Below are 22,097 nucleotides of genomic sequence, written 5' to 3' on the forward strand. Positions count from 1 at the left end.
AAGAAATGACCGGTACCAATAATCTAAATAGACAATGTACTGTGGACAAAATATGCCATATTTAATCATTTTATACTTTTTTTTATTAATGAATGAATTACTTAATAGCGGATCTGCAAGCTTGTAGATCGCTGATTTTCACATTTTATTTTTTTATTTTTTTATGTACCAAAAAAAATCAGCATGACAACGATTCTGCAAATATGCAAAAATCATCGCGATTAATTATAATTGTGACAGGGCCTACCGACGAGTAAGCTCCTCCTCCTACCGCTCCCAGCTCCACCTCTTCCTCTTCCTGCTTTATCCTCACGGCCACGCCCCTCCCCTCCTCCTCTGGGGACAGGCTCCGCCCCTCCTCTGAGTGTCCTGAGGAGGAGGCGGAGCTTGATGAGGAGGCGGAGCTTGAGGAGGAGGAGTAGCAGGAGGTCTCGGAGGCACAGGGAGACGCAGGACTGAAGGCCAGAGAGAGACCGGAGTCTGAGTCTAACTCACCCTCCATACCTGGAGAGAGAGAGGGGGAGAGAGAGAGAGAGAGAGAGAGAGGGGGGGGGTTGTTTTCTCACTCAACAGTAAACAAACCAACATACAGTATAAGTTACAGGGTATCTGCACATTTATAAAGAGACAATTTAATGACTTTTAAGAGCTTTTAATACCTCTAAAATATACTTTTTAAAAAGGAAACGAAAAACATGTGACCAAGAAAAATTGGTCCGCGACCCACGAATTGGTCCCAACCCTCAGTTTGGAAAACCGTGATCTAAGTGATACATTCTAATCTTATACGATCATCAAGAGGTTTAGGTGATTAAAGATGGCTCTTTAATTGCTTCAGTCATCAAATGAGACAGGAAATGACAGTTCATGATAGAATCCTCCCCCCTACCTTGCTGCTGGTGGTTGCTATGGTAACCCTGGTCATTCTCCTCTTCCTCTATGGCAGACACGTTGTCGTTGAATCGACTGGCTTCCAAAAGCTGTGATTGGACGGTCTCGGGTTCGACGTATGACTCCGTCCCCTCCGTGGTGGGTGTGGTTTCGGGGCTGAAGCCCTCCTCCTCCAGAGCCAGGTCCAGCAGGCTGATCCCATCCAAGATGGCCGCCTCCTCGTCCAAGATGTCCGCCTCCTCGTCCAAGATGGCCGCCTCCTCCAGCAGGTCGCCCAGCGGGCTGGGGAGCTCGTCTGACTCCTCCTCCTCACTGTCAACGAGGGAGAGACCAAGAGATCATAGAGAAAATGTCCTTAGTTTTAGTCTTATATTTAATACATACGATAAGTATTTGACAGCTTAAGCTAGCTCTGTTTGGAACCTCACTCTGCTATTAGCTCCGAGATGAGGTTCCAGTACTAGCAGTACTGACACCCACAGTCAGGTGTTAAATGGGAAAACATGACTAAATAAGCCATTTAAATGGTTGTTTCAACCCGTCGCTTAAATTTTACTTTGGGAGTATATTGCAGACATCTGTTTTGCTTACTGGACTACCTTTACTTGTACGATGTGCATAAAAAGGTAATAATCAGGACCTTTCGTCGGCCGCGACTTCCGCCGGGGCTCAACACAGCGGAACCTCATCTCGGAGCTAAGAGCAGAGTGAGGTTCCAAACGGAGCTAGCTTAGGCCAAAAATCTTCTATTTAGCAAGAATAGCTTACAAGCTCACAACGCGTCATGATGCAAGCTTGTAGATCCATTTTTGCCAGACCCAGAGGGTCGGCCTACATGAGGCTCTGCCCCCTTTCGTCCATACATGGGCGAAAAAGACCGGCTGTATAAAAGGGACCCTTTCTTCTCCATACATGGGCATAAAAGGGACACAGGCTGACACGTCATACGAAGTCCTTATAAAGTACTAGGAATTTATTCTGGGTCTGGCAGAACCAGGTCTCCTGGTCTTGTTTAAATGTTTTTGATGATTTTGATGAGTTTCTCAAATTGAAAAGAAAGTCAGAAACGGAATAAACGAAAATGTAAAAACCATAACAACCTTGTTTGTATATAGTCGTGCGGTGGAGTCTGGGGACCGGTGTCCATGGGGTCTCCGTCAGGGACCACTGGGGTCATCAGATCCATGGGGTCTCCGTCAGGGACCACTGGGGTCATCAGCTCCATGGGGTCTCCGTCAGGGACCACTGGGGTCATCAGATCCATGGGGTCTCCGTCAGGGACCACTGAGGTCATCAGCTCCATGGGGTCTCCAGGCAGATCCATCCTAAAGGAGTCCGTCACCAGACTGAAGCTGTGTGCAGGGTCCTCCTCGTCCTCCAGCAGAGACAGGTGGTCTGACGGTGGACGCTGTGAGGGACAGCTGTGGACATCCTGGTCCCAGAGGAGGAGGAGGGGGGGTGGGGTGGAGGCGGGGTCGTCCAGCTGGTCACTGGGGGTCAGAGACAGGAGGGACGGAGGGTCCAGGTCCACAACATCTGAGATGAAAACACAAGAACAAAACCAGGTGCCATCAAGGGTCTGTTCCAGTTTTAATTCTGTCGACTAAAACTATGGTGAAAAATGTTGGTCGACGACCTTTTTTCACTGACAAAAACGTAATAAAAACGTAATAAAAACTAAGCTACGATGACTAAAACCATGACTAAATATATTGACCATTTCGTTAACAAATAAAAAAGAGACTAAAATGTTAGGGAGGGATCTAGTGGAGAAGAGATCTAGTAGAACTAAGACGTCAAAGAAGTCACTTTATGCTTGGATGAGGGCCGGGGTTTCCTGGCTGAGACACATTTATAGATCAGATTCTAATCACAATTCAAAGCACCAGCGAGGAATTTGCTTCAGATCAGTTTCCTTGTGGGTTTTGTTTTTCTGATTCCAATAGAGCACACATGTGATGCGGGCTGATGGATAGAGCACACATGTGATGCAGGCTGACAGTGTGAACAGAGCCTTAAGAAGGATTCTAATGACAGAAGACAAGTATCAAGTAACCTGACAGGTTATGTATGAATCATTATGAGCTTTGACATGTTGTTGGAACTAAAGCCTGTTAAACCTTCACTACTGGCTTCTGGTTGCAACACTAGTGATGTGAACACTAGTAAGTGACCTACACCCAGTACAACACCCTGGAGATGAAAATTATTATGATCTTTCTACCTATACTGAAATGCTCAAAATAGGGACATCAGGGTTAAAGTGTTTTTTGTTTGTTATCAATTGCTTTTATTATCATATCAGCAATACAATTATGTTTGTATGGATATTTAAAGTGTTAACGTGTTGAACGAAATGTTGACATTCTGTTGACATCATCCAGATGACGGTCAGTTGGAGTAACGTGATTGGGTAATCCCACGGAATGATGACATCATCATCATCATCACGCCATGATATCACAACGTCATCATCAACACAACCAGGTCCTACTTAAATGAATCGTCAATGAAACAAAATGTCTTTCAGCAACTTTTACCAACGGATCCGACTGCCTGAAGCGACTTCCGCTGGGAATGATCTGTCAACACTTTTGAACACTCTCTGTCTGCTGTGTATCTGAACACACTGTCTGCTGTGTATCTGAACACACTGTCTGCTGTGTATCTGAACACACTGTCTGCTGTGTATCTGAACACACTGTCTGCTGTGTATCTGAACACACTGTCTGCTGTGTATCTGAACACACTGTCTGCTGTGTATCTGAACACACTGTCTGCTGTGTAGCGCTGGGGATTCAATTTAGCCATATTAGGAGATCAGAACAGTAATCAGCTTCAATCAGTCAAACTTTGCGGGACATTTATGCGACTGAACGGCACACATCGGGACTCCATTCTTTCACAGAACAAGAGTTGGAAAATACAACTTGATCTACGGTGTGAGAAATGTTCTGCTGGACGAAGCATCTGAAAGGAGGAGCAAAACAAGGCTGTGCTGCCGTTGCAGTTCAGCACGAGGTGTACACATTTGGAGAATTCCGTTACGTCGACAAGGCTCAGAGTTGTGTGCGTGTCTTCAACACAGTGTCTTTACGCTGGAGGAAGTTGCCTCCAGTGCCCCCCGGAAGAGGAGAACGTCACCTTGAGGTTCTATCCAATGACTGGGGCTACACAGCTGTGCTGATAGAAGATAAAGTCTACATCTGGGGAGGAAGTTATCCTAATGTGCTTTATGCATTTGATGTCGACACCCACAGATGGGTCATACCCAGGGTTTCTGGGACTGTTCCAGAGGCGAGGCACGAACACTCAGCCTGTGTCTTGGGGAAGGTCATGTCTGTGGAGGATTGACCGTCACCTCACCATACACTAATGACATCTACAAGTTGGACACCAGCACAATGGTTTGGTCTTTAATTAACCCCATAGGAAGTCCAACACTTCCTTCAGGTCAATCTGCCACCATCATCGGGACAAAGATGTTTGTATTTGGGGGCTATGGGTACAGGAGCCCCAACACCATCAGAGTGTTTGACACAGAGACCAACCTCTGGCTGAACACACCTTCTGCACGGCCTCTTCCAAAAGGACGCTATATTCATTCAGCCTTTAACTACAATGGAGAGCTGTACATATATGGCGGCCGCCACCAAAACCAAAACTTACATGATCTGTGGAAATGCAACCCGAAGACCTTCTCCTGGAAGAAGGTTGAGACCAAGGGGAAAGGCCCATCTATGTCAGAGATGTGCTGCTGCATGGTGGGAGATCGTATCCTCCTCTTTGGAGGATTCAAATATAGAGACCACACACCCACTGATGACCTGTACATCTTAGACTTAAGTCCTAGTCTTAAGACCTTATGTAAGCTAGCAGTTATTCAGAACGGTCTGAAGCAGTCAGAACTCCCACACAACATCAGGTGGGAACTGGCAGCCATGACGACCACAGAAACTTAAAAAAAAGAAGTCCACAAAATTCCACAAAAAAACAACAACACACAGATCACTTGAGCACAGAGTGGAAGACTGTTCACTGTTTTTCTTTATTCTGATTATCATTATTATCATGATGATTGTTGTTATTATTTGGCATTATTAGTTTTGATAGGTTATTGTTTTATTAGATTATTTGTGGGCACCAAGGGCCTCTCCAGGCCGAATTGATGGAGAAAGAGCATATGTAGGCCTGGGTGATTGGGAAAGGGCATAAACCTGGGTGGACACGGACAGGACTGTTTTTTTTTTTACCAGCACAGCACAGTGCCATAGCCACACGCCAGAGAACAATGCCATGCCATGGAATAATCTGTTTCTATGCACATTTCTGGGATAAGTAAACCTGCAAGCTAAAACTTCAAGTTACTGTGTGGACAATGTGTTCTGTATGCCTGCGTACAACCATAAGTCTGTGTGCATCAGTGGGTTTCGTTGATTTGTTTGGAGCCGACGACATTACACACAGTCCATAATGCTCTTCTGTATTTTACAGTGGAACCATTAATAAGAATGCTTCTTGTTTACCTGCACCACATTATTGCTTTTCTGTTTGTGATCAATAATGAGACCCAGTTAAGAGCCTGATGTTCCGATATATAACTGGACTATTTTAAGGATATGATAATAATAAATCCCTGGGAAGAAGGCTAATAATCTCATTTTTCATAATGTAAAATGTGTTGTGTGGTATTCAATGAGATGTTTTATAAACTATACGTTTATTACATTACGTGCATGCTCACAATGAGCATGCACTCTGAGTCTCTCGCTGGTGGCGGCACTCGGTACCGCACTATGAGCTTGTATATCTGCTATTTTTGAATAGACAATTCTCAATGAGGTTTGTTGATGTCATTTACCTCCAGGCAGCTGTAGACTCACATCCTGACCAATCAGAGGGCTGCGGCCGTTGTGCTGGAGGTGCAGGTTGTCACGGTAACGTGGGTTCTGGAAGGTTGTGGAGGCTGTAGAACCCAGAGCATCATCAGGACCACGGTCGCCTAGCAACATGTCTGTCACTGGACCGTCAACCTCCATTTCCTGAAGACACAAAAACGGATTGATGATCTTAGTTCCGGGGACCAAGATGGCGGCGTAGTGATGTTGCAAATGTTGCAGATCTCGCTGTGTCTTAAAAAAAAACGTTTTAAAGCAGCAAAACTACCTATTACGGTCAAATGTGTTACTATGAGTCATGGCAAGAAATCTGGGCTCAAATAAGCGGTCCTACACAACTCCTATCTCTTCCCCATCAAAACCTCTCAACAAGAAAAGAAGAATGGAAACAAACGCCATTGTTACGCTGGAAATGGCTATCGAAGCGCAAGGGGCGAACATTGAGAAGAGCTTTAGTGACCTGAAGGTTACTATTAATTTTTTATCTCTGAAGAACTGAAAGGGAAAGTGACTTGCACCGGAAAGAAAGTGGAGGAGAAAATCCAAACTTTGGAAAGCAAGGTGCTGGAGCTGTCACGTTACAAACCAAGACGGAATCTGCGTCTTTAATGGCCTTGCCGAGGAAGACGGAGAAGATGTTCGCAGAAAGGTGATTGAAATTTGCCAGAACATGCAGCCCCTGACCACTAGGATAGATTTACGGAGGTGCTTGACTCAGTGTACAGGCTTGGGGGGGGGGGGACATGAGACCATCAGGAGTATTATTCAAAGGGATATTGTTTCCAAACCCGCAGCAGTTTTCTATTGGAATAATTTATATAATTATAGTAGTAGGATGACATAGATTGGACACTTGGGTCTTACCAAGAAAATGTCTTGTTACAAATAAGGCACGAAAGGTAATTTATGAAGGTTACTTACTTCATAAATGTTATCATGTCAAGACCGATCTTATAGAATATAAGATTGATGTTGACATACTTTTTTCTTGCTATGGAATTTCTATACAATGCGGTGATATGCAAGATACATATTTTTACACTGTGTGTGTATGGTTATTAGACAGATGAACACTGACTAGTAGATTCCATCATCATCACTGTCTGCTTGAAATGCTATATTAAGAGTAATGAAACATGATTACACATAATATGATATCTGGACAGGTCACAGTGACCAGCCACTGACCCTTGCGCCTACAGGCCTGTAATTAGAGATGAGAGGACAGACTGGACATATCAGGACTGACATATTACTGTAACATGAAATGTGATGATGGATGCAGAATGCTAAGATGCTAAGATGCTAATATTGAAACACCTTGTGATAAGAATAGATTTCAGTCTGCCTGATACCCATTCAATCTGCGAACGCATACTGTGCCATTTTAGATGTTGTTTAGCTATAGCCATTATTTTACTGTATACTTAGGGATATTCAGAAATAGCAGATATACAAGCTCATAGTGCGGCACTATGAGCTTGTATATCTGCTATTTTTTACAAAAATCGTGAACATTTGTGCAAATCTTTGATACATATATTTTTAAAGCGAACATTTTTAACTCAAATCTTTGCTTCTGGGAGATTCTACAAATGTCTTCTAAATCCTTAAAAAAAAAAAAAAAACGTATGTTGCTATAATACCAGTGGTTCTCCAGCTTTTTTCATGTCAAGGACCACCCAAAATAATGTGTTTGGCCGCGGACCCCCATCTTAAAATATTTAGTTGAAGCAAAGATTTGTGTTAAAAAATTATAAATATATTCAAAGATTTGAGTTAAAAATGTATATATATATTCAAAGATTTGAGTTAAAAATGTATATATATATTCAAAGATTTGAGTTAAAAATGTATATATATATTGTGATAAGGCTACTAATCAATGTGTCAGGAGTATTACTCAAAGGGAAATTGTTTCCAAACCCGCAGCAGTTTTCTATTGGAATGATTTATATAATGACATAGATTGGACACTTGGGTCTTACCAAGAAAATGTCTTGTTACAAATAAGGCACGAGAGGTCACTTATGAAGGTTACTTACTTCATAAATGTTATCATGTCAAGACCGATCTTATAGAACAGGGGTCCTCAACAGGCGGACCGCGGTCCATGACCGGACCGCGGGACACCTCTCTGTGGACCCTGGGAAAATTATATATATATTTTTTCTTTTTTACCCTAAAACCGAAATAAAGTAACAAAAACGGGGGAAAAAGTACCCGAATCCGCCAAAATCCGCGAAAAAAATCGCGCGCGCACGCAATGCGTGCGCGCGGGGGGGGGGGGGGGCACCGCGTGCATGTGCGGACCCTAGCCTTATTCAAAAACGTATTTGTGGACCTTCAAGATTTGTTGTTGAGGACCCCTGTTATAGAATATAAGATTGATGTTGACACACTTTGTTCTTGCTATGGAATTTCTATACAATGTGGTGATACGGTATGAAAGATACATATTTTTACACTGTGTGTGTATGGTTATTAGACAGATGAACACAGACTAGTAGATTGCATCATCATCACTGTCTGCTTGAAATGCTATATTAAGAGTAATGAAACATGATTACACATAATATGATATCTGGACAGGGTCACAGTGACCAGCCACTGACCCTTGTGTCTAAAGGCCTGTAATTCAGTTAGAGATGAGAGGACAGACTGGACATATCAGGACTGTATTACCAGGGCCGCATTATTAGTGGAACTTGTGTTCCACGGCCCGCAGCCTGCAGGGCCCTGTGAGAATGATAGACAGTTTAGACACTGTAGTTATAGCAGAAACAGACTGTTGGAAAGGCTGTGCTGTGCCCTGTGTCTGTGCAGTGTGACTGTCAGCGCCGCTCGTGCTGGCGGTGGCACATGCACCGAACGCACGTGCGGTGCGCGTTCATTCGCTGGGCGCGCGAACGCACCCGATATTGTCCGATTAATGTTGAGGGGGGCCTTTGATTTTGTGTTGTTCCACGGCCCTGAGGGGTCTTAATGCGGCCCTGTGTATTACTGTAACATGAATGTGATGATGGATGCAGGATGCTAAGATGCTAAGATGCTAATATTGAAACACCTTGTGATAAGAATAGATTTCACTAAGTCTGCCTGATAGTTAACCCATTCAATCTGCGAACGCATACTGTGTCATTTTAGATTTGTTTAGCTATAACCATTATTTTATACTTTTGGCTATTCAAAAATAGCAGATCTACAAGCTCATAGCACGGCACCAAGTGTCGCGCTACGAGCTTGTAGATCTGCTATTTTTGGGAAAAATCGTGAAAATGTGTGCAAATCCTTGAATACATATTTTTTTTAAAGCGAAAATGTTTAACTCAAATCTTTGCTTCTGGGGGATTCTACAAATGTCTTCTATGTTTTTAAAAAAAGAACTTATGTTGCTATAACATCAGTGGTTCTCCAGCTTTTTTCATGTCAAGGACCACCCAAAATGATATGTGTTTGGCCGCGGACCCCCATCTTACAACATTTAGTTGAAGCAAAGATTTGAGTTAAAAATGTATAAATATATTCAAAGATTTGCACACATTTTCACGATTTCTTTAAAAGAAATAGCAGATCTACAAGCTCATAGCACGGCACCGAGTGCCGCGCTATGAGCTTGTAGATCTGCTATTTTTTAATAGCCAAAGAAATGTAAAATGACACAGATGCGTTCCCAGATAAAAGGATAAAAGCAGGAACTACATGGGAGCTGATTCTGCTGCTTCTTCTGCTGCAGGATGATTCCTGCCAAACGTCATTCCTGCTGCCTTGCTCGTGGGCGTGCTGCTAGATTAAACCTAGGATGTTGTGATGTGTACTTGGTGCTGAATAAATGGTGAACATGCAGACTGCTCTGTCAGCCTTGCTCCTCAAGAGATTCCACACATTCTCTTTGTGGAAATGTTGACTTTTGGATTGATCTTAAAGGTAGGGTATGGGATATTTTGGGGTATTTATTTATTTTTTGGTTAAAAGGTTAAACTACTATATTGTGATAGTAATCATTGCTACAGAGCGTTTGTTGGGTCACAGGGGTCTCTCCAGCTCTTTAGTAAACACAATATAAATACATTTTCAGGTAGGTGACAACATTTAAGCCAATCAGGAGAGAGCACTGAAAATGCATTTTCTGTTGAATAAAGAGCTGGTGAGACATGGAGACTCCTTTTACTGAACAAACACTCTATAGCAATGATTACTATCACAATATAGAGCTATTTAACACTGATTTTAACCAAAGTAAATCACTAACCCTACCTTTAATTGTTTCATAAATTCCAAAATTGACTCTTCTATTAGAATGAATATTCAGCATCCAAGTTCATCCAAACTTAATCTGGGCTGTTCGGTGCCTCAGAGATGTTGTAACTACCTGAACTTGGCCAGCCAGGGGGCGCACGGCACCTCTCATGTGAACCCACAGACAGACAATGGCGTAATCAGCTTCAGTCCTCATTCATTCATTCATCCTTGTTCTAGTGCAGCTCCCTGTGCAGCTCCCTGAACCCTGAACCTATTCATGTCTGTGTTGAGAGGAGAGGAGAGGAGAGGAGAGGAGAGGAGAGGAGAGGAGGTACTGACCGATGGCTCCAGGATAGACAGGAGATCCTCCCACTGGAGCTCCAGCTCACTGGAGGAGATGAGAGGAGGAGGAGGAGAGGGAGGTCCACCCAGCACCTCCGCAGACTGCTGGGTGGGACACAGAAGAACACCACAAACACACACAATATTACACACGGCCTGGTATGGGAACTGTACGGCCCGAGAAAAGATCAGCCTACAGCGAGTGGTACGATCGGCAGAGCGCATAATGGGAGGCCAGCTCCCTGTGCTCAAGGAACTGTACAATAAGCGGTGCGTGGTCAAAGCCAAGCGCATCATCAAGGACAAGCACCACCCAAGTCACAAACTGTTCAAACCCCTACAACGACCGCGGCCGGGCAAGGGGCCCTACCGCAGCATCAAGAGCAGCACCACCAGGTTCTGGAGCAGTTTTAACCCGGCTGCCGACAGGCTGCTGAGCAAGGCATGAGCCGTGTTCAGCAGTCTGATGACAGCCGGTGCTGTCAGACTGGTCTCAGACCTTTGCTCTTCCATGGACCTACCAGTGGATTATACCAGAGACAAGTGACTTGACTTGTTGTTTTCTTTGCTCTTCCTCATGGACCTACTTGCGGTAATAATAATAATAATGATTGCCAAATACAATCAATTTGGGGGGTCTTTGACTTGAAGAAATTTGAAAACCACTGCTGTACACCACAATAGAATAGATTAGAATAGATTAGAATAGAATAGAACAGAACAGAAAGGGAGGGCTTGTACCTGTGGTTCATGTGTGAAGGGAAAAGTTTCAGAGAGAGAGAGAGAGAGAGAGAGAGAGAGAGAGAGAGAGAGAGAGAGAGAGAGAGAGAGAGGAGAGAGAGAGAGAGAGAGAGAGAGAGAGAGAGAGAGAGAGAGAGAGAGAGAGAGAGAGAGAGAGAGAGAGAGAGAGAGAGAGAGAGAGAGAGAGAGAGAGAGAGAGAGAGATGCTGACATTTAAACAAAGTAAACATGGTCTATAAACAACAGTACCTGGTCATTGTCATGATGCTCCATCTGTCTCTCTCTCCTCCTCCTCCTCCCCTCCTCCTCCTCATCATCATCTTCATCTCGAGGACGAACCTGGTTGGACTGATGGACCTGGGTTGATCGTCCAATAGGAACCAAGTTCTGGACGGATGGACCAATAGGAATGCGGGTCTGGTCATGTGGTGTGTCATCTCTCAGCGCTTCATCCTGTAATGAAACACATGTTTCTTTAACCTCTTAAAGGGCTCTGTACTAAGCCCCCTACTGTTTTCCCTCTACACTAAATCTCTTTGCCGATCTATAAGCTTTCACAATACGTAGCAACGTGTGAGTGAATGTGTGAAGAATACAATGTGATGAACAATGTTAGGGGTCCTCAAGGTTTTTTCAGGTGAAGGACCCCTTATCTGAGAGAGAGTTGAAGCAGGGACCCCTTATCTGAGAAAGAGATGAAGCAGGGACCCCTTAGCTGAGAGAGAGATGAAGCAGGGACCCCTTATCTGAGAGACACATGAAGCAGGGACCCCTTAGCTGAGAGAGAGATGAAGCAGGGACCCCTTAGCTGAGAGAGAGATGAAGCAGGGACCCCTTAGCTGAGAGAGAGATGAAGCAGGGACCCCTTAGCTGAGAGACAGATGAAGCAGGGACCCCTTAGCTGAGAGACAGATGAAGCAGGGACCCCTTAGCTGAGAGAGAGATGAAGCAGGGACCCCTTAGCTGAGAGAGAGATGAAGCAGGGACCCCTTAGCTGAGAGACAGATGAAGCAGGGACCCCTTAGCTGAGAGAGATGAAGCAGGGACCCCTTAGCTGACAGAGAGATGAAGCAGGGACCCCTTAGCTGAGAGAGATGAAGCAGGGACCCCTTAGCTGAGAGACAGATGAAGCAGGGACCCCTTAGCTGACAGAGAGATGAAGCAGGGACCCCTTAGCTGAGAGAGATGAAGCAGGGACCCCTTAGCTGAGAGACAGATGAAGCAGGGACCCCTTAGCTGACAGAGAGATGAAGCAGGGACCCCTTAGCTGAGAGAGAGATGAAGCAGGGACCCCTTAGCTGAGAGACAGATGAAGCAGGGACCCCTCACTACATAATGAATACAATTGTGTTGCAGATTCAACTTTTTTCATAGATATAAGATAACTTCATAGACTTGTTTGACAGCACTGTCATCAGTGTTGCGTAAATTCATGTTTTTAGTTTGTTTGTTTACACATACTTAGTAAACTTTACCTTTGGCTTTGTACTTGGTCTGCTCTTTTTTCCCCTCTATACCAAACCACCCCAGAATAGGGATGCTAGGGTTCAAGTAATAATAATACATCAGACTTATGTAGTGCTTTTCTTAATACCCATCGCAGTCGCATTTACAAAACAAATCAAAATAAACATCTTGTGTGGTCAACAAGTGGTTAAAAACAGTTCCTATTAGAAAAAGATTTGGCGGCCCCGCTGTAGTAACTCTGAGGACCCCTGAGGGGTCCCGGACCCCCTGTTGAAGACCCATGAGAGTGAACCAAAATGAACTTTGCTTCAATAGGAGCTGTGTTGTTTGTTCTGCCCGTCCTGTCCTGTCTTCTCTGTGTTGTTTCTATTGTTATCTGCATCCTCAGTGAACCCAGACAGACAGACAGACAGACAGACAGACAGACAGACAGACAGACAGACAGTGTGAATAGTTGTCCTGTCTGCTATGTGTCTCACATTGTCTCACATCCATACGTCCATTCTCAGCCTACAGACATTCCATATGTTCTGTCTGCCTCGGAGACAAGCCGCCGTGCTAAGTTTAGACTCAACCTTTAGTGGGGGGGGGGGGGGCTTATACAACGTACCCAACGACCCCCTGTCCACACATGACCTGCTACGTGTTTATTATTAATGTATACACGTTATATTTATTGATAGACTGGACATAAAGTTTGTTATTCTTATTTGTCTTATTTAAGCTGTAAGTGTAAATGTGTAACAACGAGGTTGTTCAGTTCAGCTCCATAAGCAGGAGAGACGGAAATGCTGCGGGCGCAGCGAGGAGATTTAAATGATGCGTGTTGAACTGAAAGGTTCACACGGAATGTCATTTACACATCCTCTCATGGACTGTGAGCTTTATATGTAACATTATTACACATCCTCACATGGACTGTGAGCTTTATATGTAACATTATTACACATCCTCTCATGGACTGTGAGCTTTATATGTAACATTATTACACATCCTCTCATGGACTGTGAGCTTTATATGTAACATTATTACACATCCTCTCATGGACTGTGAGCTTTATATGTAACATTATTACACATCCTCTCATGGACTGTGAGCTTTATATGTAACATTATTACACATCCTCTCATGGACTGTGAGCTTTATATGTAACATTATTACACATCCTCACATGAACTGTGAGCTTTATATGTAACATTATTACACATCCTCACATGAACTGTGAGCTTTATCTGTAACATTATTACACATCCTCTCATGGACTGTGAGCTTTATATGTAACATTATTACACATCCTCTCATGGACTGTGAGCTTTATATGTAACATTATTACACATCCTCACATGGACTGTGAGCTTTATATGTAACATTATTACACATCCTCTCATGGACTGTGAGCTTTATATGTAACATTATTACACATCCTCACATGGACTGTGAGCTTTATATGTAACATTATTACACATCCTCACATGGACTGTGAGCTTTATATGTAACATTATTACACATCCTCACATGGACTGTGAGCTTTATATGTAATATTATTAGACTGAATATAATTGACAGTGGTGGAAAAAGTACTCAAATGTTTTACTTAAGTAAAAGAATCAATACTGCAATGTAGAAGTACTCTTCTACATTCGTTACAAGTAAAAGTCGGAATTATAAATTTACTTGAGTAAAGGTACAAAAGTATTGCCATCAAAATGTACTTAAAGTACCAAAAGTAAAAGTACTAAAATGTTTGAAAATAGCAGATCTACAAGCTCACAACGCGTCGCGTTGCGACGCGTTGTGAGCTTGTAGATCTGCTATTTTCAAATAGCCTATAAAATAGGGATAAGGTGGTTAATGTATGTTTGATAATGTAATCCTTTATATCTGCAAAGTAACTGGTAACTAAAGTTTTCAAGTAATTGTAGTGGAGTAAAAGTACAATGTTTGCCTCTGAGAAGTAGTGGAGTAGAAGTAAAAGTATTGGAAATTGGAAATACTCAAGTAAAGTAGAAATACCTCAAAATTGTACTTAAGTACAGTATGTACAATGTACTTAGTTACATTCCACCACTGAGGTCAATACAAGGTCTGCTAAGAGGATTTTAAACCCAAGAAAGCGCTATGGCTCGTTTCCATTGGGGTCCTTTAGTATATCCTGACATGAACTGTGAGGTTGATATGTAACATTATTAGACATCCTCACATGAACTGTGAGGTTGATATGTAACATTATTAGACATCCTCACATGAACTGTGAGCTCCGTTATATCACCACTGTCATGGGGAAACCTCCTATGTCCAAATCTGTTACTTTTCAGAAAGTGGAGGGGAAAAAGAACCCGTGTTCAAATGCATCCAACGTAGTTATTATTTAGTCACAAACTCTCATTAATGTTTAAAATTGTTTCTCCAAAAACATAAAAAATAGCCGATCTCACAAGGCCTTGCGAGCTTGTAGATCGGCTATTTTTGCAACTTTTGCGTGACACTGTAGTGCGACAAAGTAGGCTGTTAATTTGCGGGGGAAAAAACTAAAAGTTGAAATATGGAGATACAAGGTTTCTGCCTGAGAGAGACCATATATTTAACATTCAGATATCCTCACATGAACTGTAAGGTTCATATTTAACATTCAGACATCATAACTGTAAGGTTCATATTTAACATTCAGACATCATAACTGTAAGGTTCATATTTAACATTCAGACATAACTGTAAGGTTCATATTTAACATTCAGACATCATAACTGTAAGGTTGATATGTAACATTTAAACATCCTCGTATGAACCTACAGTTCATGTGAGGAGGGGAACACGCTGCTGGTACATGATGTAACATCACATGATCTACTTATTATGCGTGTACATGATTCCACCCTGCATGTCATCTCTGCTTCTGCAGGGCCGGATCCAGCTCTGCTGCACGGGGACCTGATACCATATAAGAGAAAAGCTGTACCATGTTGTTCACCTCAGTGGAGAGTTAAACACATCTATAATGTGCTCGTTGGTTTTAGATAAACATCCACTATGATTTATGAGCTTAATGTCGCTCCCGGCCTTTTTTTTCCTTCTTCTCCATCTCAGCAGGAGAAAGATCTTGCCCTGTGATCTGTATCTTAACTGTTGTGCATACTTTTGGTGACTGAATTGTCCTCGTGGGATCAATATAAAGGTCTTATCTTATATATACCTGTATATACTCCCACTTTGATACTTTCAGCAACAGTTCTTTATGACAGTGGTTCTCACACTTTTTCATGTCAAGGACCCCCAAAATGATATATATTTGGCCACGGACCCCCATCTCAAAATATTTTATTCCAGGGACCCCCAGATGCAAAGACTTGAGTACAAATGTTTGCTTTGAAAATATATATGTATTCAAAGGTTTGCACAAATGTTCACGATTTTTCAAAAATAGTAGATCTACAAGCTCATAGCGCGGCACTCAATTGATAGCTATTTTAAGCTCCCAGCTGCCATTTTGGACACCATCTTGAAAATGACGCCTTTCCAGAACGTATATAATCGTAGACTAGTATTGGCATGCTAAAAAACATATATGTTATTTATCATGCCCAATACTACCAGAATCCATTGAAAACCCTTTTGTATAATGTTTTTGTAGGTTAAGTGATATTTCTTCATATATTGACTATAATAGTAAAAGGGTTATTTATTTATAACCATGTGATAGTCTGAAACACATCCTGTTAGAACCCTGGTCATATACAGACAGACAGACAGACAGACAGACAGACAGACAGACAGACAGACAGGTGTCAACAGTCTAGAGTAATCTGGGTTTTTCAGTCTCGCTACTTTGGTCACAAGGCCACTGGAACGTGTGCACACGCATGCACACATACATGCACACATACATGCACGCACACACACACACACACACACACACACACACACACACACACACACACACACACAGTGTGCGTGCGTGCGTGCGTGCGTGCGTGCGTGCGTGCGTGCGTGCGTGCGTGCGTGCGTGCGTGCGTGCGTGCGTGCGTGCGTGCGTGCGTGCGTGCGTGCGTGCGTGTGTGTCAGATGACATGCAGGTGGAATGTGAAAACAGTTTTCAGGAACATTAAAGTTCTCAATGTTAATTCAGGGAAGCTATGAAGTGTGTATAAGGTGTCACCTTCACTAACATCATCATTTAACGTGTGTGTGTGTGTGTGTGTGTGTGTGTGTGTGTGTGTATGTGTGTGTGTGTGTGTGTGTGCGTGTGTGCGTGTGTGCGTGTGTGTGTGTACAGGTACAGTATGGACTGTTCCAGTTAGACATGTCTCTAGATGTTGTTACAGAGGTGAATGTCCTGTACCTAACTGTTGCCATCTGAAACTCTTCAACATTTCTTGTTAGAATGTAATAGATCTAGAGAGGTATGGGCCAGCATGGAAGGAGTTGGCTTCAATATTGAAATAAATAGCAAATCATGCAGGTATGCTATGGTATATTCAATGAATTCTTTTGGTGGATTATGTGTGTTCTATTGGCCAAACGTTGGACAACAAGAAATCCCTGATAATGTTGTTTTTAACCAGATACTGACCCGTCTTAAAAGGGCTCGTTCTCTGGATACGGTTTGCAGTAACAGTGAATGGATGAATATTCTATAGAATATTATGACAGAGAGACAAACAGACAGAGGTACAGACAGACAGAGAGACAGACAGTCAGTCAGTCAGACAGACAGACAGACAGACAGACTGAGGCTCATGTGTTGTGCAATATGTTTGGACATGTCCAGGTGGGCGTGTCCTAGTGGGCGTGTCCCGGCGTGTCCAGTAGAACACTTTGGAAGTGTCGCCTCGGCAACGCTACAGCGTCTGACACGCGTCTGCTGTTCTGCTGCCATAACCCTAACCCACGCGGAACAGCTGCCCTCACAGCAGATATACAGGAGATAGGCTCCTACCCTGTGGAACACATGGCTCAGCAAGACTTACTTACTTACTTACTTACACTTAGTTTACATCTGATAACACATATACTTCTACACTTAGTTTACATCTGATAACACATATACCTCTACACTGAGTTTACATCTGATAACACATATACCTCTACACTGAGTTTAAATCTGATAACACATATACCTCTACACTGAGTTTACATCTCATCACATTTTCATCTCTTGATAACATGCTGACAGCAATGCTAACATAACAGTAAGAAGGCATAGCCAGCACTCCCAAGTCCTTCTGGTAGGCTACTTGTAATTCATATGCATAGCATTCGGCGTCAAGCCTTCCTCAGCGTGTGTGTGTGTGTGTGTGTGTGTGTGTGTGTGTGTGTGTGTGTGTGTGTGTGTGTGTGTGTGTGTGTGTGTGTGTGTGTATATATATATTTATATATATATATATATATATATATATAGTTATATATATATATATATATATATATATATATATATATATATATATATATATATATATATATATATATATATATATATATAACTATATATATATATATATATATATATATATATATATATATATAACTATATTTATAGTTATACACGCTGAGGAGGGCTTGACGTGCACCCGCAAACTGCACTATATACAGACTGAGAGTACTCGTTTTTGTTTTCTACAGCAATGCTAACAGACTGGTTAGACACACATCTCAGCACTGTGTGTGTGTGTGTGTGTGTGTGTGTGTGTGTGTGTGTGTGTGTGTGTGTGTGTGTGTGTGTGTGTGTGTGTGTGTGTGTGTGTGTGTGTGTGTGTGTGTGTGTGTGTGTGTGTGTGTGTGTGTGTGTGTGTGTGTGTGTTGCGTTGCAGGGTGTTCCTACCAGGTGACTCATCTTCACCAACACCCTACTGCTGTGGAATCCTGGATGGATTCTATCTATAGAAACCACTTTGTTTACTTAACGGGTGTGTTGACTCACTGTGATGTGACATCACACCAGACAGTATGTGACATCACAACAGACACATGTGACATCACACTAGACACATGTGACATCACACCAGACAGTATGTGACATCACAACAGACACATGTGACATCACAACAGACACATGTGACATCACAACAGACACATGTGACATCACACCAGACACATGTGACATCACACCAGACAGTATGTGACATCACACCAGACAGTATGTGACATCACACCAGACACATGTGACATCACACCAGACACATGTGACATCACACTAGACACATGTGACATCACACCAGACACATGTGACATCACACCAGACACATGTGACATCACACCAGACACATGTGACATCACACCAGACACATGTGACATCACACCAGACACATGTGACATCACAACAGACACATGTGACATCACACCAGACACATGTGACATCACACCAGACACATGTGACATCACACCAGACACATGTGACATCACACCAGACACATGTGACATCACACCAGACACATGTGACATCACACCAGACACATGTGACATCACACCAGACACATGTGACATCACAACAGACACATGTGACATCACACCAGACAGATGTTGCATCTTCAGCTGACTCTAAACAGAAGAAGAGGTGAATATCGTAGCCACGATGTGATATAAAGTCATTAACTCACAACCCACGTTTCGACCTACTGAGGTCTTCTTTTCCTTTTCCTTTTTGGGCGGTGAAACCGCCCCTATAAGTGAGATTTGGAAAAATGTACAAATACTTTGGCCAGTGAAACCGGCCCTGAAAGTGAAGTTTGGAAATTAGTACAATTATCCTGCGCTGTGATTGGCCAATCACAATCTATTCAGGACTGTGATTGGCCAGTGTCACATGACACATGTGCATAGCCCTATATAAGCAACCATAACTCGAAAAAAACCAAGACTTTGTTTTTTTCGAGTTATGGTTTCGTCCATCATAAAGAGTGTTTCAATAAATGTATTTATCTTTTGTACATGATTGGTTGACCGCCCACTTCACACAGGGTGTGATTTTTTTTTTACTAATTGAGATAATTTTTACCCTTTTTTCTCCTTCATTCAAATCACTTGATGTCACACGGCTGTTACCTCTTTAAGCTCCTCCTCTTCCTCCTGTTCTCCGTCCAGCCCGGCGGGCGGGGGTCGGTCCATCTGGCGGTCAGCGTGGGGGGGTTCTCTCTGGACCAGTGGGGGGCGATGGTGGTCAGTGTGGGGGGGCAGCATGTCGGGCTCTCTCTGGACCAGCCAGGCCTCCAGCTCCGTACCGGGAACCTGCGATATGGACATACAACACATTTTATTACTTATACTTCAACATTTAGGGAAGCCACTTCTTTTTCAAACGATGGAACGGGAGCTCACTCCAGTAGTAAGGAGGTGCTGACCATGGGATATAAATGTTTCAAAGAAAAGAGGTCACACAGCTCGTCGTCACGATGCAACCTTTTAAAATGTTATAACGTTTCGACAAAGTCTGTCTTCTTCAGGGTCTTCATACGCTGGAGAAGACATCGTGACTACGAGCTGTGAGACCTCTTTTCTTTGAACCACTCATTTTTGTTACCTCTTTTTCTACCCAATGTAGTCATTATGCCATTTAATTCCAGGACGTAGTGCCTCCGCACTACTTCTCCTGTTCAACATTCGCAAGTGACAAGCTCCGCCCCCCAGCCCGTATAAGAGCGTACAGTGACAAATATCATCCTCCTCGCCCGGCTTCCCTTCCCCCCAACATGACCAACTGTGTTCATATAGACTGTGTTCATATAGACTGTGTTCATATAGACTGTGTTCATATAGACTGTGTTCATATAGACTGTGTTCATATAGACTGTGTTCATATAGACTGTGTTCATACAGTATAGACTGTGTTCATATAGACTGTGTTCATATAGACTGTGTTCATATAGACTGTGTTCATATAGACTGTGTTCATATAGACTGTGTTCATATAGACTGTGTTCATATAGACTGTGTTCATATAGACTGTGACTGTGTTCATATAGACTGGACTGAATGTCACTCTCGGGATCAGTAAAGATCTCATCTTATCTTATCCAGTGGTGGAAAAAGTACTCCGATATTTTACTTAAGTAAAATGAGCAATGCCACAATATATACAATATAAATACTCTGTTACAAGTAAAAGGCCTGTGTTCAAAATGTTACTTGAGTAAAAGTACAAAAGTATTGGCTTCAAAATATACTTAAAGTACCAAAAAGTACTCAAATGTTTGAAAATAGCAGATCTACAAGCTCACACTTGTCAGCTTGTAGATCTGCTATTTTCAAATAGCCTATTTATGACATAGGGCTAAAGTGGTTAATGTATGTTTCATAATATAATAATGTATATCTGCAAAGTAACTAGTGACTAAGGTTTTCAAATAATTGCAGTCGAGTACAAAGTACAATATTTGCCTCTGAGACGTAGTGTAGAGTAGAAGTAAAAGTACTGAAAATTGGAAATACTCCAGTAAAGTAAAAAATATCTCAAAATTATACGTAAGTACAGTACTTGAGTAAATGTACTTAGCTACTTTACACCACTGATATCTCATCACCTGTATTCTGTCCAGGGATCGAACCCAGCTCAGGAGGCGTCTGGTCGTGGCGTCGGAACCTTGGGCGTCGCCGTCGATGCTCTTCGGGCGAAGCTCCGCCCCTTGCCGGAGGTTCCTGAGGTTGTGGAAGTGGGTGTGGCTCAGCGCCAGGCTGGGACCGCCCTGCAGCATGTGCTGCCACGCCCCCGCCGGCAGGTACGGTTCGAGTCCCACGTCCACCCACACGCCACACAGGCTGAGCAGGATGGCCACCTGGATCAGGCCTGGAAGGACACACAGACCTGAGGTACTGTACTTGGACCGCTTTTTATCATCTACACTTAACTGTCTTAATATAAATATGAATACAAAATAGTATTCTGAAAATACACATCAAGATGAATTGAATACATAGGACCACAATGGAAACAAGTCCCCAGAACTTTTTTGTGTTATCCTTTTAGCCTTAATGTTTTACTGTACCTCTGTGCTGTTTACATTTATGACTAATTAAGCATTCAATCAATCAATCAATCAAACCCCCCCCCCCCTCTATGTTGCCAAGAACTGGATAATTGATTGAGGTCATGTGATCAGTGACATACACAGGTCATGTGATCAGTGACATACACAGGTCATGTGATCAGTGACATACACAGGTCATGTGATCAGTGACATACACAGGTCATGTGATCAGTGACATACACAGGTCATGTGATCAGTGACATACACAGTGTGTACTTTTGGCTGAGGGGTCGGAGCCAGAAGTACACCCTGCGTATGTCACTGATCACATGACCTCAATCAATTATCCAGTTCTAGGCAACATAGAAGGGGGGGGGGGGGCTTTTTTCTTATTTCCAACTCTAAGGTGTATTAAAGACATAGTTCAATGTTGAAAATTAGTGGTATACCCCTTTAAGCCCTATTGTTTGGATACTCAAAAATAGCATTATTATTAATATCATTATTTTATGTTTTACAAATGTTTGTTTTTACTTTGTTAATGTAAGTATGTTTTGAGTAA

General features: G+C 42.7%; 1 protein-coding gene across 1 annotated transcript in view; it reads right to left on the minus strand.

The window, feature by feature from the left end:
- Positions 1–22,097, minus strand: part of nfe2l1a (nfe2 like bZIP transcription factor 1a) — a 30,154-nt gene that overhangs the window by 5,582 nt on the left and 2,475 nt on the right. Inside the window, exons 3-10 of the mRNA XM_080447445.1 lie at positions 21,092–21,354; positions 19,617–19,799; positions 11,364–11,567; positions 10,371–10,478; positions 5,753–5,933; positions 1,992–2,427; positions 890–1,203; positions 248–504 (exon numbers count right to left, since the gene is read on the minus strand). Coding sequence (XP_080303571.1) covers positions 248–504; positions 890–1,203; positions 1,992–2,427; positions 5,753–5,933; positions 10,371–10,478; positions 11,364–11,567; positions 19,617–19,799; positions 21,092–21,354 — 1,946 coding nt within the window. The remainder of the gene's footprint in view (positions 1–247; positions 505–889; positions 1,204–1,991; positions 2,428–5,752; positions 5,934–10,370; positions 10,479–11,363; positions 11,568–19,616; positions 19,800–21,091; positions 21,355–22,097) is intronic.

This window comes from Gymnoscopelus braueri (genome assembly GCF_963280865.1).
Source record: "Gymnoscopelus braueri genome assembly, chromosome: 13".
Taxonomy (NCBI): domain Eukaryota; kingdom Metazoa; phylum Chordata; class Actinopteri; order Myctophiformes; family Myctophidae; genus Gymnoscopelus; species Gymnoscopelus braueri.